The 23618-nt window shown below is 49.7% G+C and overlaps 2 protein-coding genes across 3 annotated transcripts; one reads left to right on the forward strand and one right to left on the reverse strand.

Annotated features, from left to right (window-relative positions):
- Positions 1-2432: 2432 nt before the first annotated feature.
- Positions 2433-4990, forward strand: LOC111152150 (colipase like 2). The gene is made up of 3 exons (XM_022510504.1): positions 2433-2516; positions 3229-3351; positions 4895-4990. Exons 1-3 carry the CDS (start codon positions 2433-2435, stop codon positions 4988-4990), a joined length of 303 nt encoding a protein of 100 aa, XP_022366212.1.
- Positions 4991-20048: 15058 nt separating this feature from the next.
- On the reverse strand, positions 20049-22656 carry LOC111152192 (colipase). Of its 2 annotated transcripts, XM_022510582.1 has the most exons (3): positions 22468-22656; positions 20754-20876; positions 20049-20298 (listed from the first exon to the last, which is right to left on the reverse strand). In XM_022510582.1, the coding sequence occupies exons 1-3, from the start codon at positions 22549-22551 to the stop codon at positions 20167-20169; spliced, it is 339 nt and encodes a 112-aa protein (XP_022366290.1). In that variant the 5' UTR covers positions 22552-22656; the 3' UTR covers positions 20049-20166. The 2 variants fall into 2 exon arrangements, with proteins under 2 accessions (XP_022366290.1, XP_022366291.1); XM_022510583.1 differs by lacking the exon at positions 20754-20876 and having other exon boundaries at positions 20054-20298; positions 22468-22551.
- Positions 22657-23618: the final 962 nt, after the last annotated feature.

The raw sequence follows: 23618 nt of genomic DNA on the forward strand, positions 1-23618 counted from the left end.
TTTCCTAACACTCACAAGGCATGACCAAACACCTCAGGGAAGGAGAGAACTCTGTACAAAGAATTATGAGTGCCTGGGGATCCTCTCTAGTTCACAGTGGGGCTGGGAGAGATTGCGAGCTTCGTGGTGGGTAACTAGCTGCCCAAAGCAGCAGACCACGGGTCTGGAGAGCTGTAGATCACGACTTCTGGAGGGAGAGGACACTGTGATAACAAAATCCCTTTACTGGGAACAAGGCCTTAAGGTCACCCACTGCAGTGTGGGACAGGGGTAAGAGCTTGGGCTCTGTAGCTAGAATGCCCTGCGTTTGTATCAAGGCTCTGTGACTTAATTGTGCTATTTGGGCAAGTTATTGTGCCTTGAACTTTTGGGTTCCTCATCTGTAAAATGGGGCTAAGAGTTATGCAGCAGAAATGATAGAATACACTGAATTCTCTGAGACTTCCTTGAATTTCCCAGCCTTCCTTGCAGAAGCTGAGGTCATGTGACTAGTTTTGGTCAATGGTCTGTGAGTGGAAGAGGTGTGTGTCACTCCAGGCTGAGGCACTGAAGTGTCTGTATCCTTTCTCCATCTCTCTCTTCCACCTTCCAGCATGACCCTGGAGGCCAGTCTTCCAGATGGTATAGCTACAAAACAGAAGAAAGATCTTCTGTTCCATACCAGATTTTACATGACTGGTAAATAAGACATTATTGTGCCAAGCCACTGAAATTTCAGGAGCTCTCTATTGTGGCAGATAGTGTTAATTACCCTGACTAATACAGGGAGATCTAAATGGGTTGATGCATCCCAAACCCTCTGAGTACAGTGGAGGCTCTTATTCTCAGACGAAAGCCTTAAGGCCCCTATTTTTGTCAGCCCAGCTAACATAACAAAATATCACAGATGAGGGAGCTTAAATGATAGAGATGTATTTCCCACAGTTCTGAAAACTGGAACCTCAAAATCAGGGTGTCAGCATGGTCAGGTTCTGGTGAGAGCCCTCTTCTTGGTTTGCAGATGGCTGCATTTTGTGCTGTGTCCTCATATAGCAGACAGAAAAAGACATCAAGCTCTCTGGTGTCTTTTTTTTTTTTTTTTTTAAGTAATTTCTACAACCAATGTGGGGCTAGAACCCGTGATCCCGGATCAAGAGTAGAGATGCTCTATCAAGTGAACCAGTCAGGTGCCCTTCTGGTGTCTCTTCCTATGAGGGCACTAAACCCCTTAGGGGGGAACCCTCATGACCTCATCTAAACCTAATCACTTCCCCAAGTCCCCATTTCATATATCAACACATTGTGGGGGCAGGGCTTCAACGTATGAATTTGGGAGGGGCAGAAGTGGGTCTGTAGCTCCCCCTACTGAGCCAGGCCTTCTCACATCTCTTCTTAAAAGCAAATTTTTTTCAAGATTGATTGATTGATTGATTTTAGAGAGAGGGAGAGAGAGAGAAAGCAGGCAGGGGGAGGGGTAGAGAGAGAGGAAGAGAGAGAATCTCAAGCAGACTCCCCATGGAGTGCAGAGTCCTACACAGGGCTCGATCTCATGACCCTGAGATCATGACCTGAGCCAAACTCAAGAGTGGGACGCCTAACCCACTGAGCCACCCAGGTGTCCCAAAAGCAGATTTTTAAAAGCAGAAGCAGGCAAGTGTGAGGTGAGGTGAGGGTTTCATGAAGAGGGATGTCCTGAGGAAGGTGCCTGTCCCGAAATTCCACTGATCACTATATGCTGCTGTCCCTTAAACCCCCTTTCCTTCTGAGTCTTCCTCTCTCCTCCCCTCCCTTTTGTCCCCACACCCTGACTTTTCATACAATTCAGAGACAAAATCTTAGACAATTAATCATCTAACCCAGACCAGACACATCCTAGGTCTTGGAGGCCATCTTGTCTTACTTTCTGTTTCTTACTGACAGCAAGACTGGACCTCGAGAGGTCCAGTGAAAAGCTCCAGAAGTTGCGCTGGCTTCTCCAAAAGATACAGGGTGGGGGGCCGCTGGGGGCACCAAGGACAAGGAGAAAGAGAGAGTCAGACTATTAGGAAGGAAGCTCGTTTCATTTCGGTATATCAACTTTGCATCATTTTTCAAAGCAAAAGTTTCTTTCGCAGGTTTTTTTTTTTTTTTTTTCAATTTGTAAGTCATGCCTAGGGAGGGTCCTAGGGCCCCTAAAATGTGCACTCCAGTCTGTCCAAGGCTTGACTCAGGGTGTCACGGGAGCTCTTTTCCTTATTCCATTAGCTTCCCAGGGCCTGGGGGGAGTCCTCGGCGGTGCTGGAAAGGGCTTCTGTCTGCCTCTGTTCCTGAGCAGCCTGTGACCATTAAATTCTTCACCCTCCACCTCCAGCCCAGGGCGGGCCCCTGGGGCACCAGGTCACATGCCAGGCAAGGGGTTTATCCCTGCGGCCCCTCCAGCCCCAGCAGAGCCTCGAACCTTGGCGCCCAGGCCCATGGCCACAGCCTTCATGCTCCTTGTAGGGGTCCTGCTCCCTTGCTGGGGCGATTTCCGGCTCTTTAAAAAGAGGTTCATGAAGGTGAGCCAAAAGAGCATTTTGAACTTTCTACTATAGTGGGCGTGGGGGTGGGGGTGTGTGTCTGGCATCACAGACCAGCCAGGCGGCCCCAGTCGGGTTTGAAGAGTGAAGTAGGGGGTGGGTGTGGGTACCACCCCAAAATGGGGACTTGTTCCCGGGGCTGGAAGCTTAATGTGTCCCTCCCCACCCCCAAAGAGCTTCAAAGCTCTGCTTCACCTCCCCGGTGGGCCTGGAGGTGAAAGAAAGTGGTCTTATGACCAGCACCTCCCCTGAGCCAGTGCCCACCCCCACCATCTCAGACCTGGTCCCCCAGCCACACCTTATCAACCTGCCCGCGCTCGCTCTTCTCCCTCTCTTGAGCACAATCACTGTTTCTTCCCTTCCCTGTCTTTCTCCCCCTCCCTTTCTTTCTCCCTGTCCCTTTCTTTCCACGCAACCCCCACCCCCCAAACCAAGGTGTGATCTGTGAGTATTTGCTCCCCTAGCACCAGGGAGATGGAGGCCCAGGAAAGGAGAGGCAGAGAGGGAAGTACTAACCTCCTGTTCTTCTGCTTCTCTGAGCACTGCTGGGGCGGGTGCGGGATGGGGGGTGGCACCTGGTGGTCACCACCTCATGGCTTCTCTTTCTGGACCCCTGGGGCCTCGACAATGCCCCCCATCCCTCCCTCTCCTTGGCATACCACCAGAGAGCTGGTGACAGTTGTCCCCACAGGTGAATGGGGCTGAGTGCTCCCACCACTCTGAGTGTGCCAGTGACTGCTGCCTGATGGACCTGGACCGTGCTGGAGCCTTCTGTGCCCCCAGGGCCAGAATGGCCATGTTGTGCTTATTCCAGGTGACGCTCCGGGCTGGTGCAGCTGACTCTGCCTTGAGGGGTGGGGGAGGCTACAAAAGCCCACGTGGCTGTCCCTGCTTTCCCACCCTCTGCTTGGGGTGCCCTCACCCCTTCCTCCTCCCGGCAAGCTCCTACTTGTCCTGCAGGACAACTCCAGTCACCTCCTCAGGGAAGCCTTCCCTCCTTGGAGCTCATAGGAGCTCCAAGGGGAGCTCCTCATGGGAGGGTATGGAGCTCATACCCTCAGTGCAGTATGGCTCCAGCCAATTTGCCTTGTTTTCCCTCCACCTTCACCACTGGCAGGAGCCCTTCCGGGGTGGGCTTACAGCAGGTTCACCTCTGAACCCCCTCCCTCCCAACTTAGTACCTGCACATATTAGGGGTTCAACGAATGTTTGTTGAATGAACATCTCTCCCCTGACTCACTGAGACAAAGTCGATGGGAAGAGACTCTTCCCTACCTGTCCCCCACCTCCCTAATTTTTTTAAAAAAGATTTTATTTATTTATTTGTCAGAAAGAGAGAGCGCACAAGCAGGCAAAGTGGCAGGCAGAGGCAGAGAGAGAAGCAGGCTCCCCGCTGAGCAAGGAGCCTGATGCGGAACTTGATCCCACGACCCTAGGATCATGACCTGAGCCAAAGGCAGATGCTTAACTGACTGAGCCACCCAGGTGTCCCCCCACTTCCTTAATTTTTTGAGAGGAGCATGGCACTGTGGGGACTGAACCACAGCTTGGGAGTGGGACCTGAGTTTGTTTCTTTGTTTAAGAGTTTAGTTCTTTATTTGACACAGAGAGAGAAAGACAGCACATAAACAGGGGGAGTGGCAGAGGCAGAGGGAGAAGCAAGCTTCCTGCTAAGGAGGGAGCCTGATGCAGGGCTCTATCCAGCACACTGGGATCATGATTTGAGCCAAAGGTGGACGGTTAACCATCTGAGCCACCCAGGGGCCCTGGACCTGAGCTTTTCCACTTCCTGTCTTTGTGACCTCAACCAGGTCACTTCTGCTCTCTGAGCCTCAGTTTCCTCATCTGTAAAATGGGGCTAAAACCACAACTTCACTGGGTTGTCTTGGCAACAATGATGCTCACTGGAGCTTGGTTATGAGCCGGCAGAAATGCGGAACACAGCGTACATGTTGTTACTACTCATCATTTCTTATCTGGCCCTGGGCCCACGCCTTTCTAGAAGAATGGGCTCGGCTTCCATGTCCCTGTCTGGGGAGCTGCCAGTGCCCTAGGGAGGTAGCCAGTCCTCTGACTCTACAGCTGGGGTGGCCAGAGGGTCTTTAAATTATGGCCCCTTGCTCTATTTTATCCAGTCCTCATGATCACCCTGTGGGGCAAGTTACTATTACTATCCCAATTTGACAGATGAGGAAACTGAGACCAAGAAGCTCATTCACTTGCCTAAAGTCATAAAGCTATCCTCGGCAGAGCTGACACCCCTTTACTCATGCTTGTGTTCCTCCTCCCCGAGATGTTAAAGCCTCCTTCTTCCCTGCACCTCAGTGACCCCCAACTCTTGTTCGCATTTCCCACAGACCAAGGGAGCTATCAACATCATATGCCCCTGCCAAAGCGGCTTGAGTTGCATAACCAGGGACCCATTCTGTTCCCGCCGGTGCCATTTGATTTAAAGGAGGACATAGGCTGATTGCTGACCACCCCCTGCCCTGGGGCCAGAGGCCTGAAGAGCCCCCATATTGCTCATGATCCAGCTCCTGAGACATTAAACTCAATTCCTGACCCTGGTTTCTGTCTGCACTTCCTGGGAGAGGGAACCTGCTAGGTATTATTCCAGTCCAGGGGCGGGAAAGTTTGGCCCTGTCTGTGGTGGTCTCAGGCCAAACTGCAGGAGAGGAACAGGGTAGGGGAAGGTGAGTGAAGAGGTGGGGTCCTGGAAGAGTGTGGAGGGCTTTACAGGAAGGGCAGAGTTGAGGAATATGGCTGGAGAGCATATGTTGGGGTGCTCATGGATGAGTATGAGGTAGGAAGGACTGGAAAGGAATTTTGAAATGCTTTCCAAGGGGAGGACAGGATGGAGATCATTGAGAGAATGTTGATGAGAATGTATAATGTAAATGCCAGAATGTTCATGCCGGTGGGGGGAAAGACCTGGTGCACTGAGGTCTCTCTCCACTCTCTCAGATATTATCAGTTCCATTTTGTGGGTAAAAAAACTGAGGCTGAGAGCTACATGACTCTCAAGGTCACCCCATGAGGGTTTCAATGAGGAGTTTTTCTGCTGCAAGTACCCAAAACAACCCAAACTGGTATAGATGATCAGGAAATTCATGCATGGTTAGAACTGGAAGTTCAGTGGCAGGCGGGCTTCAGGTCTGGCTGAATCCAGGCTCTCCATGCCCCTGAGGCTGGATTCCTTCTCAGTAGCCACAGAAGTTCCAGGGGTCACCTAACAATAACTAACAGCTAGGATTTCTTGAGCACTTATGTCCCACACACTACGCAAAGTGCTTTCTTATCTATATTAACTCATTTTATTGTTACAAGTTTAGAGTAGGTACTATAATTACCCCTATTTTAGGAAGGGGGGGGCGCCTGGCTGTCTCAGTCAGAAGACCATGTGACTCTTCATCTCAGGGTCATGAGATTGAGCCCCATGTTGGGTGTAAAGATCACTAAAAAAATAAATAAATAAACACATTTTATAAATAGGGTACCCTTCTCAGGAGTTCAGAGTAAAGGATGGGGCTGGGATTTGAACCCAGGCTGTCTTGCTCCAGAGGGCAGGCTCTTAATCATGAAGACGGCTGGGATCTTTCATATAACACAGCTTTTTCCTCCCGTCTGATCAGCCTTTTCTCTGCCCAGACATGGGCTCTCATCCTTTCTCTCAGAAGCCTTATTTCTAAGGTGAGGTCTCTAACCCCCACCCCCAATAGTTTCCTTCTTCTTTTCCCCCAATACAAGGCAAGAGACAATGCTATGAATTCAAGCCCCTTTTCATTTTCTTCATCCTTGGCACCAGAAGGATTGCTTTTGTACAGGTAGCTTGGGCTGTGTAACTATTTCTAGTCAGTGAGGTGACAGGTGTAACTTCTGAGCCAAAGCAGAGAAGCCCAAGCGTGACAGAATAAAAAGGAAGACTACTTTTTGGATGACTGCCCAGTGATAGCTTTCCAACCCCTTTGGCGCCACAACCAGGCAAGCTGGTTAGAAATCACACATCTCCTCCCTTGGTGCTGGTGGGCAGCGCAGACCACACAAGCCCCAGCCTGCTCTGTGAAAACCTCACTCTGGCCCCATCACCACAGTAACAGCCAAAGCCACACACCCCTTCATCCTTGCCACACACATCTCCTCGCACCTGTCCTGAAGTTTCCTGTGTTCCAATAATCAATCTTTTCCTATCGTCTTGGTTTGTGCATGATAGGTCCCAACATCCAAACCAATATGGGACAAGAGTTGATCTCCCCCTCCATGAAACACCCAGAAAAACTTTGAGTTCTCCAGTTCTCTTTTGCCATGACCAGGTGGTGGGATAAGGTGGTGGCTGGGGAGGGGGGGTGCAGTGCCTGGGTCACTAAGTCACTGGGTGAAGGACAGTGACCCCGAGAGTGTCCTGATTCACAGCTGACTTTGCACATGTGTTCACGAGTGTGGTGTCAAGCCTCTGTGATTCCTGGGTACTTTGTGCCCACGGCATTACCTAGCTTGACTTACCAGCCTCTATGAAAATGTCCAGCTGCTCTGCCCTCCATCTTACCAGCTGTTCCCACCGCCAAGGCTGTCACTTTGTGGACTGTCTTCACCTCAACCCACTCACAGTCTTGGAATGTCTGGCTTGGAATTCTTCTGCTGGCCTGCAGAGATGCCTCCGGGCATACAGGAATTTTCCCAGAGGGGGAGTTACTGAAATTCTAATTGAGGGGCACCTGGGTGCTTCAGTCAGTTAAACATTGGACCCTTGATTTCAGCTCAGGTCATGACCTTAGGTCCTAGGATACAGCCCCACCTGGGGCTCTGCACTGAGTGTGGAGCCTGCTTAAGATTCTTTCTCCGGTGCCTGGGTGGCTCAGTTGGTCAAGCGACTGCCTTTGGCTCAGGTCATGATCCCGGGGTCCTAGGATGGAGCCCAGAATCAGGCTCCTTTCTCAGCGGAGAGCCTGCTTCTCCTTCTCCCTCTGCCTGCTACTCCGCCTGCTTGTGCTGTCAAATAAATAAATAAAATCTTAAAAAAAAAAAAAAGATTCTCAGGGGCCTGGGTGGCTCAGTCGTTAAGCATCTGCCTTTGGCTTAGGTCATGATCCCTGGGTTCTGGGATTGAGTCCTGAATCAATGGGGAGCCTGCTTCTCCCACTCCTACTCCCCCTGCTTGTGTTCCCTTCCCCTCTCTCTCCGTCAAATAAAGAAATAAAAATCTTTGAAAAAAAAAATTCTCTTTTTCCCTTTTCCTGCTGCCCGCAACCCTCTTTCCCATTGCATGCTCTCATTCTCTCTCTCCCTAAAAAAAAAAAAAAAAAAAAAAAAAATTCTAATTGAAGGCCTCTTGGGGAGAGAGTGGAAAGATGAAAACTAGAACCTCATTTTCTGTTAATTGATAGCTTTGTGACTTTGGGGAAGTTTGGCAACTTCTCTGGGCCCTAGTCACCTCATCTGAGAAACAAAATATTCATAATACTGTTTATTAACAATAATATACAATCGGATTACATGAAAGATTCTTTTCAAATCCCTTGAACTCGAAGAACTTCGAATTCTAAAGATAATGAGAACTGCTTCCATATACTGGGCGTCAACACCAAGTGAAGCACAGTATCTGTTATTTAATCTGAAAGTTCCCTCCACCCCTGCGATGACTGCGTTAGCCGACGTGTTGCCGATGGAGAAGGAAAAGCAAAGTCTCGCTCGGAAATTAAGAAGTCCCTCCGAGATCACACAGCCAGTAGGCAGCGGAGCTGGCATTTGAACCCAGGTTGTGCCAGGGCCAGAACCTGAGTGCGGACTAGACTCTTCTGCGGGTGGCCGGATGAGTGCAGAAAATGGTCCAGGACACAGCAGCTCTTCTGGGGAAACTCTCACTTTACCCCCATTGCTTGTTTTTCTGTCCCTGGGAGCTGGCAGCCGCCTCTCCAGTCAACCCTAGGAATGGGCATTCACACTTCATTAGCTCCCCTCCAGGCCCGAGTCACATGCCAGGGCACTCCGATGGTCCTTTGAAGCCCACCACCTGCTCTGGGCCTTGACGCACCTGCTGCTGCCCCTGCCCATCCTCACCCTCCTTTTTGCTTCCCCCTCATAGCAGCTCATTTTTACGAGGGACAAATCGATTACTCGGCAAGGACCTGGAGCATACAGTCACTGTGCCCAGACCCGTGCTGACTGGGGAGCTGGGTGGGCACAGAGGCTGATGCAGGCAAAAGCCGAAAGACGCCGGCAGTGGGGAAGGTTGGGGGGAGGATGTCGGGGAGAAAGAAAACCCATTCTAATTGTGGGAGCTATGCCAGGACTGTGCTAGATGCTGCCACCGCACAGGTGAATATGACTCAGGACTCCCTGCCCCAGGCTCACATCTGGTAAGAGAGACATTCATTCATTCATTCATTCATTCATTCAACAAATTTTACTATATATGGAAATTATCTTTCTAGGTGCTAGGGATGGGGTTGTGAGCAAGACCAAAAAGCTGTGCCCTTGTAGAGCTGACATTCCACTGGAGGAGGCAAATAGGGATAATATTTATATAGCCCAGGCGATACACACCTGGTGACAAAGCAAACAGGGAAGGGGCTTCAGGTATGGGGGTGTAAGGAGAGGGTGGAGTTTGAGACAGTGTGCATAGGGCAGATCTTACAGACCAAGTGCAATTTCAACAAAGACCTAAAGGTATAGAGTATTATAATATTCTCACGTATGCAGCACCTAAGCATTCAGCACCTACTGTGTGTGAGGACTTTAGTCCTATGGGCTAAGAAATATGGCAGTGAACAAAATAGGGAAAGAGACTTGTCCCCTGGAACTTAGGTTGGAACAGGAGGGAGACAGAAAGTTAAAAACAAAAGGAGAAAGAGAAAGATGAAGATAATTTTAGAGAATCCTAGTGTTGTGAACATAGTGAGGCCAACTGATGGCGGCTGCTGGAGCTGGGTGTTCAAGGGAGGCCTCAGTGGGAGGCAGCCAGATAGGGCTCACAGGCCAGCATGTTCTGGGCAGAGGCACCAGCAAGTGCAAATGGCCAGGGGCCAGGTGAATCTGGTGCATTCAGATCCCCAGTGGTGGCTGCCTGGTGTATGTGTGCGCATGTGTGTGCATGTGTGCGTGCATGTCTTGGGGGTGAGGGAGCAAGAGATCTAGTGATGGGCAGGCAGCCCTGGGATGAGGAAACCTTGCAGGTCCAACAAAGCATTTCAGTATCTAAATGCCCTAGGAAGTCCTTGCAGGCTTTGAAGCAAGGGAATGACATGATAGGATTTACCTTTAAAAAAAGATTTCTCCTGGGGTGCCTGGGTGGCTCAGTGGGTTAAAGCCTCTGCCTTCGGCTCAGGTTCTGATCCCAGGGTCCTGGGCTCGAGCCCTGCATCGGGCTCTCTGCTCAGCGGGGAGCCTACTTCCCCCTCTCTCTGTCTGCCTCTCTGCCCACTTGTGATCTCTATCTGTCAAATAAGTAAATAAAATCTTAAAAAAAAAAAAAGATTTCTCCTGTTCTGGGAGGAATTGGGGAAGGTGGGGGTGGGGGGAGACCCTTGAGAGGTGGAGGTCAGAGTCCTGGGCTGGGTTACCAAGAAGAGTGGAATCAGGGAGACCAGTAAGAGGCTATTGCCAGTCCAGCCCCCTCCTGCTTTATTTCCTTTGTAGTACTTAGTCAGACATAATAGAGATGATCACACATGTATAAGTAGTAATTATTAATTAATACTAACACATATATGTTAGGTAAAAATTAGGTACAGTAAAATGCCCAAATGTTGATTTTACATTAAAATCAGTGAATTTAAAACCCATGCAAACATCCTCACAAACACCACCCAGATCAAGATACTACCAGCAACCCCACAAGGCTCCCTTACTCTGGCTGCCAGTCACTGGGTCCCAAAGATAACACTCTCCAGACCTCTTTTGTTGTAGATTACTTTTGCTTGTTTTTGAACTTCATATAATAGAATCACACAGTATTTTTTGCTTATGGCTTCCTTCTTCAATGTTTTGTCTGTGACACCCGATCTATTTCACTTATTTATTTTTTTTAAAGATTTTATTTATTTGACAGACAGAGATCACAAGTAGGCAGAGAGAGAGAGGAGGAAGCAGGCTCCCTGCTGAGCAGAGAGCCCATGCAGGGCTTGATCCCAGGACCCTGGGACCATGACCTGAGAGGAAGGCAGAGGCTTTAACCCACTGAGCCACCCAGGCGCCCCATATTTCACTTATTTATTACCTGTCTTCTCCCCTAGAACTGCGTGCCCTTGTCCAATAGCGTAGTCACAAATCCCTGGAGTTACTTAAATTACAATTAATTAAAATTAAGGAAAACTTAAAATTCAGCTCCTCAGTACCCCCTCGCCACATTTCAAGTGTTCATTAGCCGTATGTGGCTAGTGATTACCAAACCGGAACTGGCAGAAAAAGCACATTTTGGTCATTGCCAAAAGTTCTACGGGACAGCTGCTCTGGAACGTCAGCTGGAGGAGGGCAGAACATGGCGTTTCTGGGCGGTTCTGTTTGTTTTGTTCCCAGCTGTATTCCCAGTGCCCGACAAGCTGCCCGGACACAGTAGGGGCTCAGCACTGAATGCTTGTTGAATGACACTGAACTTGTCTGACAGAGAGATGACGGTGGCAGTGATAGGTCGCGTCATGTCCTAAACCCCAGCACTGGGGATCACTGATATGCGCGTGTGCGCGTTTGCGTGTGCGTCTGTGTGGTGGAGGAGGGAGCCTGGAGGTGACAAGCAAGCTCCCCTTTAAGGATTAAGTAGGAGGGGCGCCTGGGTGGCTCAGTGGGTTAAAACCTCTGCCTTCAGCTCGGGTCTTGATCCCAGGATCCTGGGATGGAGCCCCGCATCGGGCTCTCTGCTCCTCAGAGAGCCTGCTTCCTCCTCTCTCTCTGCCTGCCTCTCTGCCTACTTGTGACCTCTGTATGTCAAATAAATAAATAAATAAAATCTTAAAAAAAAAAAAAAGAATGACAAAAGTCGACATTAAAAAAAAAAAAAGGATTAAGTAGGAGTTCGCGGCGAGAAGGTCGTGCAGCTCAAAGAACCGCGGGAAGCAAAGACAGGAAGGCCTGGATCAGGCGTGCGAGAGAAGTAACCTCTTTGGGGGACACTAAAAGTAAACCTGCAAAATCTCTTTAACCCCCTCCCGCACAAGTGAGGGGCCGCCGGCGCCGACATCCGCGGTCCCCAGCTCCAGACCGCGGGGCCTGGCGGGAGTGGGCGCGGAGGTGAGCTTGGAGGTGAGCGTGCGGCGAGGGAAGTGGGGCGGAGCCAGCAAGTGGGAAGACCCCGGGTGCCGGCTCCCGGCAGGACGTCGGGGAGCTCTGCATCCGGAGCAAGAAGCGCAAGGGCGGGTGCTGCCGCCCGGTGTCCGAGGTGCTGTGAGTCGCACTGCGCCGCCAAGAGGTCCGAGGGCAGCGGGTGTCGCATGCTGGGGTGTCAGCGCCCGGGGTAGGGTAGGGGTGAGCGGGGAGGGCCCCGGGAAAGGAGGGGCCGAGGCGGTCAGGAGGGTGGCAATGACAGGGAGCTGCGACCGCACCTTCTAGCCGCCTCGGGGAGCCCGTGGACTGACCCAAGATGGGACACCCTCGCCCGACCTAACCCCAAAGGCTTGGAATCCCGGGTGGGAGGCGTGGGGCTTGGCGAGGCTTTTCCTTCTAATATAAGTTGCCGCTCTCGAGGGTTTATCTCAGCAAACTTTGAAAGTAGCCCTGTAAATGGGCACAGCTAGAAGGTCTGGTCCCAATCATGGTTCTCCGCCCACCCTTCCCAAGGGCTCCAGGTGTTCCTGGCTGGAGGTGGTGGGCTGTGGTAGCCTCTGAAATGGGTGTGCATGAGAGCATAGTTGGTTTGCCCGTGAAAGGACTTAAGGAAAAAAGATGGAGGCCCCCTATGGATGAGTGTTTATTCACTCAGGAAGGCGTGTGGGTTAATGACAGGAAAGGTAATTCCAGAGATTAAACTAGGAGGGCACCAACAATCCCAGAGGTCAGCCTGGAGAAGGCAACCGTAGGCACGGACTGAACAGTGTCTGGGGGGTCCCTTAAGCCCAGGCTCCACCGCTGTGTGCAAGCAGATGGACCCCAGAGCTAAACTCGGTGGGAGTGAGGGCTGCCTCTTAGGGCTGAGGGCAAAGCAACCCCTAAGGTCAAGGTCAAAGTCCTCCCTTTCCTAGACATTCCTAGACCTGTATCATGAGTTGTCTCTGTCTGCTGGACCTGGCTTGTGTATTTCTGAAGATGAGAAATCATTTAAAATCATCTATGGCCAGGGGCACCTGGGTGGCTCAGTGGGTTAAGCCTCTGCCTTTGGCTCAGGTAATGATCTCAGGGTCCTGGGATCGAGCCCCACATCGGGCTCTCTGCTCAGCAGGGAGCCTGCTTCCCCCTCTCTCTCTGCCTGTCTCTCTGCCTACTTGTGATCTCTCTGTCAAATAAATAAATAAAATCTAAAAAAAAAAAATCATGTATGGCCGTTGTAGGAAAATTGATAAAAAGAAGTCAGCTAAGAACATTTTCTCCTAATGCTCCCTCCTCTTTGTTGTCTCCCCCTCCTCCTCCATCTCCTCCTCCATCAATCCCCATGCCTACCCAAAACTATGTTCTTGCCCCTAGCTCTGAGAGCCTCCACCAGCAGGAAAGTGTGGGATGGAGGGATGATGCATCATTATTGAAATAGTTTTCAATGTTTGCTGCCCCTGGCACTGGGGGCTGGGGAGGCCAGGCTGGAATGGGCATTACACAGATTGCTGGGGGGAGTGAAGGATCACAGAGAGGCAGGAAGCTTAGGCTTGGCCCAGTCCCCTGTTGGGGCATGAATGAAAGTCCCCAGAGGAGACTTGAGCTCCCCTCCCCACCCCAGTGGGCTTCAGCCCATTCCATAATCCACCCTCCAAAAGCTCCGTTTACACCAGAACTCTTGGTTTCCCCTGACCTTCAGTACCAGAAATGTGAAAGAAAATGTACAAGACAAAAGTGTATAAAGAATTGCCGGTCTCAGTTGGTAGAGCACGCAAAACTTGATCTCCGGGTCATGAGAACAGGCCTCATATTGGGTGTAGAGATTATTAAAAAAAAAAAAAATTGTCAGTGTATATATGGAGCATTTACTGTATGCCAGGGTAGTGCTAGATACCTTACACACATGATCTCATTTAATCCTACAAAAAACCTTATGAGGGATCAGAACTGTTATCACCCCTATTTTATGGGGGAAAGGAGGAGCCCGAGACGGACTGAGCAACTTGCTCCCAGTCACACAACTTTCAAGCTGGACTCTGGACTCTTCTGGGAGACCAGAAGAGAAAGGAGGGTTGAGAACGAAAGTAGAGCCAAGGAAAGAGCTTGAGGAAAAGAAAGATGGAAACACCTGTTGTGCTGTGGGGATTTCTGGGCAGAAAATGAATCAAGTGGAGTTTCAGGAAATTGTACAGCTGGTTGTGAGAGCCTTTCGAGCCAGTTACGAGCTCTCCTGCTGCATGTGTCGCGAATTCTCAGCAGAAGCAGGCTTCACAGCAGCCCTGCTGTATTCGGGTGACATTTTGGAGATAAATAATTCAGATTATGGACCCAAAGTTCCCTACTTGGCTACGCTCCTGGGTAAGTGAGCCCCAGACCTAAGCCAAGGGTGCCCCCCCAGGATGCAAGAGCTCAGGAGTGGAGAAGGAAACTGAGGTTCGCTTAGAGCACCCCCTGTAACTCCTAGTGACACTATAACCCATATCTTGGTAGAAATTGCTCCTGTACTCAATGTGTCAGACAGATACTCAGTGTTATATGTACATCAGAAAGACATGGCATTATAGTACATAGCAGTACGTGAGTTCCCCTTATTTGGAGAAAGTCTAGGAAATGCCCTTGGAAGGAGAGATTGCAGGCTGAAAACCCAGCCTCCAAGGATACCCAATGTCTTCAAATTTGGTAGGGGAGGGGGGTGATATTGCTGATATGATTCAACTAGTTTCATGCAAGGGAGGAAAACTTTCCCTCTACCCTCTTAGGTTCATGTTTGGGGGGGGGTCTGTAAATTAAACTGACAAAAAAACAGATTGGCGGGGCATCTGGGCGACTCAGTTAAGCGTCTGCCTTTGGCTCAGGGTCCTTGGATGGAACCCCACATTGGGCTCCTTGCTCAGTGGGGAGCCTGTTTCTCCTTCTGCCTCTCCCACTAATCATTCTCTGTCTCTCTCTCTCAAGTGAACAAATAAAATCATAAAAAAAAACAGATTGGCAAGAGAAAAGACAGGTTTGGGTTTTTTTTTTTTTTAAGATTTATTTATTTGTGAGACAGAGGGAGAGGGAGCAGAGGGAGGGGCAGAGGGAGACAAGCAGACTCCCTGCCAAGTGGGTAGCCTGGTGTGGGGCTTGATCCCAAGACCCCAAGATTATGACCTGAACTGAAATCAAGAGTTGGATGTTTAACCAACTGAGCCAGTCAGGTGCCCCAAGACAGGGTTTTTTTGTTTTTTTCCTAAAGATTTTATTTATTTATTTGACAGAGAGACAGTGAGAGGAAACACAAGCAAGAGGAGTGGGAGAGGGAGAAGGAGGCCTCCTGCTGAGCAGAGAGCCCGATGCAGGGCTCCATCCCAGGACCCTGGGACCATGACCTGAGCTGACGCTTAACCAACTGAGCCACCCAGGCACTGCACCCCCCAGACAGATTTTTATTCACATACATATGTGGGAGGAATTTACAGAAAAAGGTGACTCAATGAGGCAGTTAGAATCTGGGACATATATACCATCTTAATTGGAGAAGAGGAATGGGAGAAGGACACTTTGGAAAATGGCTTCTTAATAGGGGAAGGGTTGGGAAGAAAGGGCACTTAGGGGAAAGTGAATTACTTTTAAAAAAGATAAATGGGCCCTTAGGAGAGTAGATGATAGATATGATAGTTTTTTTTTTTCAAATATTTTATTTATTTGACAGAGAGAGAGAGAGATCACAAGTAGGCAGAGAGGCAGGCAGAGAGGCGGGGGGGGAAGCAGGCTCCCTGCTCAGCAGAGAGCCTGATGTGGGGCTTGATCACAGGACCCTGAGATCATGACCTGAGCCAAAAGCAGAGGCTTAACCCACTGAGCCACCCAGGCACCTATATGATAGCTTTGTGACAATGTCTGTTTAGATGTGGTGCTGACTTCTCCAGTGGTAAGACTCCAGAGATAGGAGTCAATCTTTCCTGGTTGCAAGAAACCTCCCCAGAAGGAAATTTATGAGTTGAGTTCTTTTGGGAGGCTCTGTTTTTAGGCAGACAAGGGGCTTCAGAAAAAAAGCTTATTCTCAAATGCTTTCAGCTTAAAATAGCTGCACTGCTCAGTGGAAGTGAAATATGAGCCTCATATGTAATTTAAAATTTTCTAATGCCCATATTTTAAAAGTGGAACCAATTTTGATAGTATATTTTATTTATTTTTTAAAAATTCTTTATTTAAGTTCAATTTAGTTAACATACACTGTACTATTAGTTTCAGAGGCAGAATTTAGTGATTCATCAATTACTTATAACACTCAGTGCTCATTATATCAGGTGTCTTCCCTAAAGCCCATCACTCACAGTTAATCCATTCCCTCCAGCAGCCCTCAGTGTGTTTCCTATAGTTAAGAGTCTCTTGGGGCACCTGGGGGGCTCAGTGGGTTAAGCCTCTGCCTTCGGCTCAGGTCATGATCTCAGGGTCCTGGGATCGAGCCCCGAATCGGGCTCTCTGCTCCGTGGGGAGCCAGCTTCCTCTCCCTCTCTGCCTGCCTCTCTGCCTGCTTGTGATCTCTCTCTGTCAAATAAATAAATAAAACCTTAAAAAAAAAAAGAGTCTCTATGGTTTGTGTTCTTCTCTGTTTTCATCTTATTTTATTTTTCCTTCCCTTCCCCTATGTTCATCTGTTTTGTTTCTTAAATTCCACATGTGAGTGAAATCATATGGTATTTGTCTTTCTCCAACGGACATATTTTGCTTAGTATAACACCCTCTAGTTCCATCCACATCATTGCAAATGGCAAGATTTCATTCCTTTTGATGGCTGAGAAATATTCCATTATATATATATACTCCATTTTATACACACACATTATATACATATAATGTATATATATTATAATTGTATAATTATAATATATATAATAATATATTAATAATATAATAATATATAATATATATATAATATATATTATATATATAATATAATATAATATATAATAATATAATAATAATATAATAATATATATAATATATATATTATAATTGTATAATTATAAATGTATAATTATATACATTATATACATACATACACATTATATATATATATTCCATTTTATACACACACACACACATCTTCATCCATTCATCTGTCGTTAGACATCTAGGCTCTTTCTCTGTTTTGGCTATTGGACATTGTTTTTATAAACATGAGGTGCATGTGCCCCTTCAAATTACTATGTTTTTAACCTGGTAGTGCAATTGCTGGGTTGTAGGATAATATTTTTAATTATAACTCAATCAAAAATAATATTTCAACATGTAAAATATTTGAGATATTTTGCATTCTTTTTTTGGTAATGGGACTTCCAAACCCAGTTTGTATTTTACACTTATCCCAGTTCAGGTGAGCCATACCTCAAGGGCTCAGCGTGTGGGTAATCGGTACCATATTAGACAGCATATGTCTACTACAGTGTTCGGCATTAGGAATCTTTTATGGATTCAAGCCTGCAAATGCCCCTGCTTGCTTATATAGCTGAATTTCTAGCAGATTTAGAGAAAAAAGTTACAGCAAGATGGGGAGCTCCTGGGATTAGGATATTAAGATAAGGTATGTCAATTGCAAGGCTACAACCCACAGGACATCTTTTTTTTTATGGAGAGAGTGCGCATGCGGGGGTGTGGGTGTGGGGTGGGGAGGGGGCAGAGGGAGAGGAGACAAAATCTTAAGCAGGCTCCATGCTGAACTCAGAGGCTGACATGGGGCTCCATCTCACAACCTTCAGATCACAACCTGAGCCAAAATCAAGAGGCAGACACTGAACTGACTGAACCACCCAGGCATCCCTCCCGCCATCAGAGGACATCTTTGTGGGAATTAGACAATGAAGACTCCTCTGGGCTCCAGGCTTGGTGAGAGGAAGGTGCTTTTGAACAACAACAACAGGACAACAAATGCTCCCTTTCTCCCAGCAGTCTTGTATTAGTGTAGAAAAACAAGAACCACTCCAAAGAGTTCAAATAGAAAGGATTTAATACTTTATTAAAGGAACAGGGGGTTGGGATCTTTGCCTTTTGCTTCCCACAGAGCCCAACTTCCCACTCATCCCGGGAAATGAGAGACATTTCCCTTGAGTCCTTCACAGTCTGTAACACAGTGGTGGACACTATGGTCATTCGGATGTGTGAAGAAGCAAATGAATACAGATTCCACCCAGGGCTGAATGTGGGCACCAAGGAGTATGACCCAACCCTGTCTCGGGCCTGAGACCCCTACTGGGTTACGGTACTGAAAGCTACTCTGGGACACCTGGGTGGCTCAGCCCATTTAGTGTCTGCCTTTAGCTCAAGTCATCATTCCAGGGTCCTGGGATCGAATCCTGCATGAGGTTTCTTGCTCAGTGGAGAGACTGCTTCTCCCTCTGCCCCTCCCTCGTCATTTCTTCTCTCTCTTTTGCAAAAATAAATAAAATCTTTAAAAAAAAAAAAGCTATTCTGGTTGAGCCCTCACTTAGGCATGACAGACACTTACTTGGGTCCCCAACAGCCATTGCCCACCTTGCTTGCTCACTGAACCCCGGTGCTGTTGGGGCAGTACTGTGGCCAGCCCTAGGAGAGGGATCATATAGTCCAAGCCAGTCATGGTGATCCCATACCCTCTGCCCAGCACTTGCTTTTCCATCTTCCCTTGGGGCCAGAGGTGGTAATGTGACCCAGTTGGAGACATTCCGATAAGGAGAGGTCAGCCTGGAGGCTTTTGGGCGAGATAAGAAGGCCTGCTAAGAGAAACACTCTGACTTCACCCCTCTGTACACCCATCCTCTACTCTATGCTTCCTAACTTTGAATATGGGGGGAGAACATGACGTTAGGAGCTGTCGGAAAGGCAACTGCCAGTTGAGAGGAGGTTCGAGAACGGCAGGGCAGCCAGCATCCAAACAGATGCCTCACTTCTACCTCCAGACGTCTGGATGTGTGGGAAATTTGTGTCCCTAGTCATTTAAGCCATAATGACATAGACTTTTTTTTCCCTTCAGGTAAATCTAGTTCTGCCTCAGAAACCTAATTCATTAACCATGAGCTACAAAATCCTGAGGCTGGGAGAACATCTCAATTTTAATTAGTTTGTTTTCTTCTTCTTCTGGGATTTTTAATATTTTATTTATTTATTTGACAGAGACACAGCGAGAGAGGGAACACAAGCAGGGCGAGTAGGAGAGGGAGGCTCCCAGCAGAGCAGGGAGCCTGATGTAGTGCTCAATCCAGGACCCTGGGATCATGACCTGAGCTGATGGCACTTAATGACTGAGCCACCCAGCTGCCCCTTACTCTCTTACTTCTTTGTGTGAATCTTCTCTCCTGCATCCCCATTGAGGGTCTGTGAATTTCCACTTGCACAGCTCAGTGACGGGGACCTCAGTATTGCCTAAGGCAACCCAGGCTTGGTGGCTCTAGGGGCTATAACATTTTTTGAACCAAACCCAAGGGGCGCCTGGGTGACTCAGTAGGTTAAAGCCTCTGCCTTTGACTCAGGTCATGATCTCGGGGTCCTGATATTGGGCCCCAAGTAGGGCTCTCTGCTCAGTGGGGAGTCTGCTTCCCTTCCTCTCTCTCTCCCTGCCTCTCTGCCTACTTGTCATCTCTGTCTGTCAAATGAATAAATAAAATCTTAAAAAAAAAGCACCCAAATTCCCTACAATTCCACTCATTTGTCTTAGTATGAGTAATTGAGAAAGAACCAGGAATTGTAGAAAGGGTAGGGGGATGAAGATTGATGGATGTAGTGCCAACTTTTTTGAATTATGTGACATTGAGAAAGTTACTGAACCTCTCTGAACATTAGTTAATCTAGACAGTCAATAAATTCTCCCTCCTGGATCAATGTGAGAATTTGCTAGCACAGAGTCAGCCTGCAGCCATTGTTAGTGGTCTGAGCCCCTAACACATGGGTTGTGTCAGCTTGGGAATTGGGCCCAGAACGGAGGTATGAACCCAGGACAAGGACTGGGAAGTTTTGATGCAGGGCAGGAATATGGGCCATTCTAACTCCCCACTAGAAGTGTGTGCATGTGTGTGTGTGCACATGAACCTGTCTGAGAACTTGAGGGCCATGGAGGGCATCCCAGGGAGGTGTGATTGGGCCCCAGAGGGAGAGATTCCCAGTGTGGCTGCTTCACAACCTTGTCTCCAGGCTGTCCAGCCTCTCCCTACCTGGTCCCAGACCCATCTGTCCTTCGCCTGACCTGACACCTGCCTTGATGATACAAAAGCTTGATGTGACGTCAAGGAAGACACTGATTCAGCAAGAACATTCAGGAGCCCAGGGAAGGTTGCAGGAAGAGCTTTAATTGCTGAGAATCCAATCAGAAAAGGGAGGTGCTGGTCAAGGGGGCGTGGGAGGACAGCCAGGGAGAGGTGGTCGGGAGGAGCATCCTTCAGGGGTTTTACTCCCTGGAGCCGCCGGCATCGAGGCAGATGCCGAAGTTGGTATTGGTGATGGAGCCCACGATGGTCTTGTCCACCTCACAGGTCAGGCCCCGCTCACAGGGACACTTGTAGTATACCCCATAAAGCGTCTGCAAAGACACAGAGCCAGTATAGTCACAGGCTGGTGGGGGGCTCCTTTGGGCATAGCCCGCCCACCGGGGCCTGACCCTGAGAACACCAGGCCCGCGTCCCTTTTCAATCTGTCTCCTCCCGACTACGACGCCAGGGGGCGCTGTGGGCCCGGAGGACCCAGGTTCTGGGTCCCACTCAACCTCATTTGTGCTTACTAGCTAATCTCCCTGGGGTAGACTCTATTTACCCATGCGCGAAATGGGCATGACAAATCCCCGCCCGCACCCACCTCACTGGTCAGTTGTGAGGATCAAAAGAGTTGAGCGGATGGGAAAGTGCTCTAAAGCCTGTTGACCTCCCCCTCTTAATCGCAGCGTTCAGTGTCCGGGCTCCTCCTCCCCACTCCCTGATCCTACCCACAAGCCAGAGGGCCCTCCTCCTCTGAGCTGTCCCCCTTCCCGCCGGCACCTACCTTGGCAGAGCACTCGCTGTTCTCGCTGGCCTTGGGCGCGCAGCGGGCCAGGCTCAGCCCGGTGTCCCGGTGGCAGCACTTGCTCTTGCACTGGACGCTGTTCAGGCAGAGCTCGCCGTCTTCCTGCCCGGCAGGGCAGTGGGGGCGGAGTTAGCCCGGGGCCCCTCCCCCCGCCTTTGTCCCTCCTCTGCCCCACCCCCAACGCCACGACCCTCTACCGCTGACAGTGCCTCCCCCGGTGCGGACGTGTGTAGAGGAAGCCGTGTAGCGGGTGGCGGCCCGTCCGTTCCCCCTCCGCCCCGAGTCGTGGGAGAAGCGGGCAGTGTCGTGGCTGCGAAACGGGACACGGGTTCTAGTACCCGTGGCACTGCCAGCTCTCTGGGTAATCCTGGGCAAGTCACGCTCTGCCTCAGTGTTCCCTTGGAATGTGCACAAGTGACCCAGAACAGGGTCTCTAGACCCTGGATCCCGCCTTCTCCTGAGGAGTCTATGGAGGTGGAGGACCTGGAAAACTCCCCGCTCCCTGGACAAACTTTTACCTACAACCTCAGGCGGATCCTGGCCCCTCCCAGCCACCCAAGCCCCTGAATTAAGAACCTTTGGGTAGGGACGCCTGGTTGGCTCAGTAGTTAAGAGTCTGCCTTCTGCTCGGGTCATGATCCCAGGGTCCTCGCATCCAGCTCCACATCGAGTCCCACATCGGGCTCCCTGCTTAGCAGGAAGCCTGCTTCTCCCTCTCCCACTCACCCTGCTTGTGTTCCCTCTCCTATCTCTCTGTCAAATAAATAAAATCTTAAAAAAAAGAAAGAAAGAAAGAAAGAGAGAAAGAAAGAAAGGAAGGAAGGAAGGAAGGAAGAAAGAAAGAAAAGAACCCTTGGGTACAGAGGAGGCAAAGGGCAGTGGGAGAGCAGGGCTCTGGGGCCATCAGCCAGGGCTCTCCCATCCCTGCTCAATGCTTTCCAGCGGCATGACCTCAAGCAGGTGGCTTCACTTTTCTCTACAACTGCTTTCCATCTGCAAACGGGTTTGATGCTAATAGTAGTAATCTCGCGTGCTTAGTATGAGAGCCAAACGTTCCTGAGGCCTTTGGAACAGTGTGTGTCACTCAAGGTCAGAAGCCACAGTCACTGGGGAAGCTTTTTAAACTTTAGCTGGACCTTCTGAGCCAGAGTTTCCAGCACAGGGACCTAGGTTTTTTTTGTTTTTGTTTTTAAGATTTTATTTATTTATTTGACAGAGAGGCAGTGAGAGAAAGAACACAAGCAGGGGGAATGGGAGAGGGAGAAGCAGACTTCCTGTAGATCAGGGAGCTGATGCGGGGCTCAATCCCAGGATTCTGGGATTGTGACCTGAGCCGAAGGCAGACGCTTAACCACTGAGCCACCCAGGCACCCCAAGGCTCTGGATTTTTATAAAGCTCCCTCAGCCAGGTCCAACCACTGCTCTGAGCATGCTCCCTGCTGATCAGCTTAGTCTGAGCCGCCCACCCCACAACCACCACCGCAGGGGGAAGAGGCACAGGGTAGACCTGGGCAGTAAAGGGAGAGATGCCTCACCTCTAGGGATCCAGGCAGCCCCGGGGTGGAGACATTAGAGGTAAAGATCTAAATTTTAAAAATCCCATCTGAGCAGAGTAACGCAGCGGAAGCGTGCTGGGCCCATAAATATCCCCATCTGGATCTTCAGATGACTCCTCCCCCGACAGCCCTCTTACCAGATTGATAATGATGCCCCTAGGGTCAGGAACTGCATAGACCACTGCAAGGGCCACGAGCAGAAGGACAAGGATCTTCTCCATGATGAACAGGCACAGCTGGGACAAGTGGCAGCTGGCGGGTCAGGTGGCAGAAGATAGCCCGCTAGGGTTGCGGAGCTATAAAAGGGGCTCTGTCCACATGTGACCTACCTTCCCCAACCCACGGGGCTTGACGTGAACAGAGGCCCAGCTGTGGCCAATCTGCTGCGGGGAGGGTCCTGATAAAGCCACTGGGCGGCACTGGGCACCTTTTGTGTGTGTGTGTGTGTGTGTGGTGATGCTGCATCATGGTTGGGTGTGGACTTCTGGAACACTCTTACTTGTACAAGTTATAAACTGGGCAAGTTTTCTGTTCTGAGTCTCAATCTCCTTATCTGTCAACGGGGGATCCTTTCAAGAGTTGGGGGTGCTGAGGGAATGAATCTGTTAGATGTATCTTAACACACGAATCTCTCACTCTGGGTGTTCTGCCCTCTTGCCCTCAATCAGGGGGCTGCCTGCATGAGCGATCTCAGGGGTCCTTAGGAAGGTCCTCCTCAGACGAGCCCTTCCTGTTTCCTTTCCCCTTCCCTTAATATCTGCAATCCCAGAATTAGAGACTCACCCCTGCAGGGAAGGCTTCCACTCACCCTGTCTGTCCCCTACCCAAGGCCATGTGTGGGCATGAACAGTAAGTCAGTCCTGGCTGAGAACGAGGAGGTCTCGTGAGCTTCAGGTGGCCCCGGGGCTGGAGGCTGGGAAAGGCGCAGCTGCCCAAGTGTGCTCAGGTGTAGGACCAGAGCAGCTTTCCCTGGAGGACTGGTTGTTGCGGCCAAGGACCCCTTCCCCATCCCAGGGCATGGAAGACCGCTCCACTGGGGAGGCCCCTGATCGGGTTGCTGAGAGCAAAGCTTTGATCCAGACAGACTTGGCTCCTAAACTCAGCGCTCACAAGCTGTGTGACCCTGGGCAAGTCATTTCAATTTGTAAGCAGTCTGAGCCTCCATTCCAGTTATCTACCTGAGAAAGATGATGGCTCCTTCTCTGTAAGGTCAGGATTGATCAATGTCTGTGGGAGTGCCTGGCGTGTAGTAGGCGCTCTGCCCATGTGATACCAGCCCCTTCCTGTC

Source organism: Enhydra lutris, unplaced genomic scaffold (genome assembly GCF_002288905.1).
Source record: "Enhydra lutris kenyoni isolate GAN:26980312 unplaced genomic scaffold, ASM228890v2 scaffoldscaffold28, whole genome shotgun sequence".
NCBI lineage: Eukaryota > Metazoa > Chordata > Mammalia > Carnivora > Mustelidae > Enhydra > Enhydra lutris.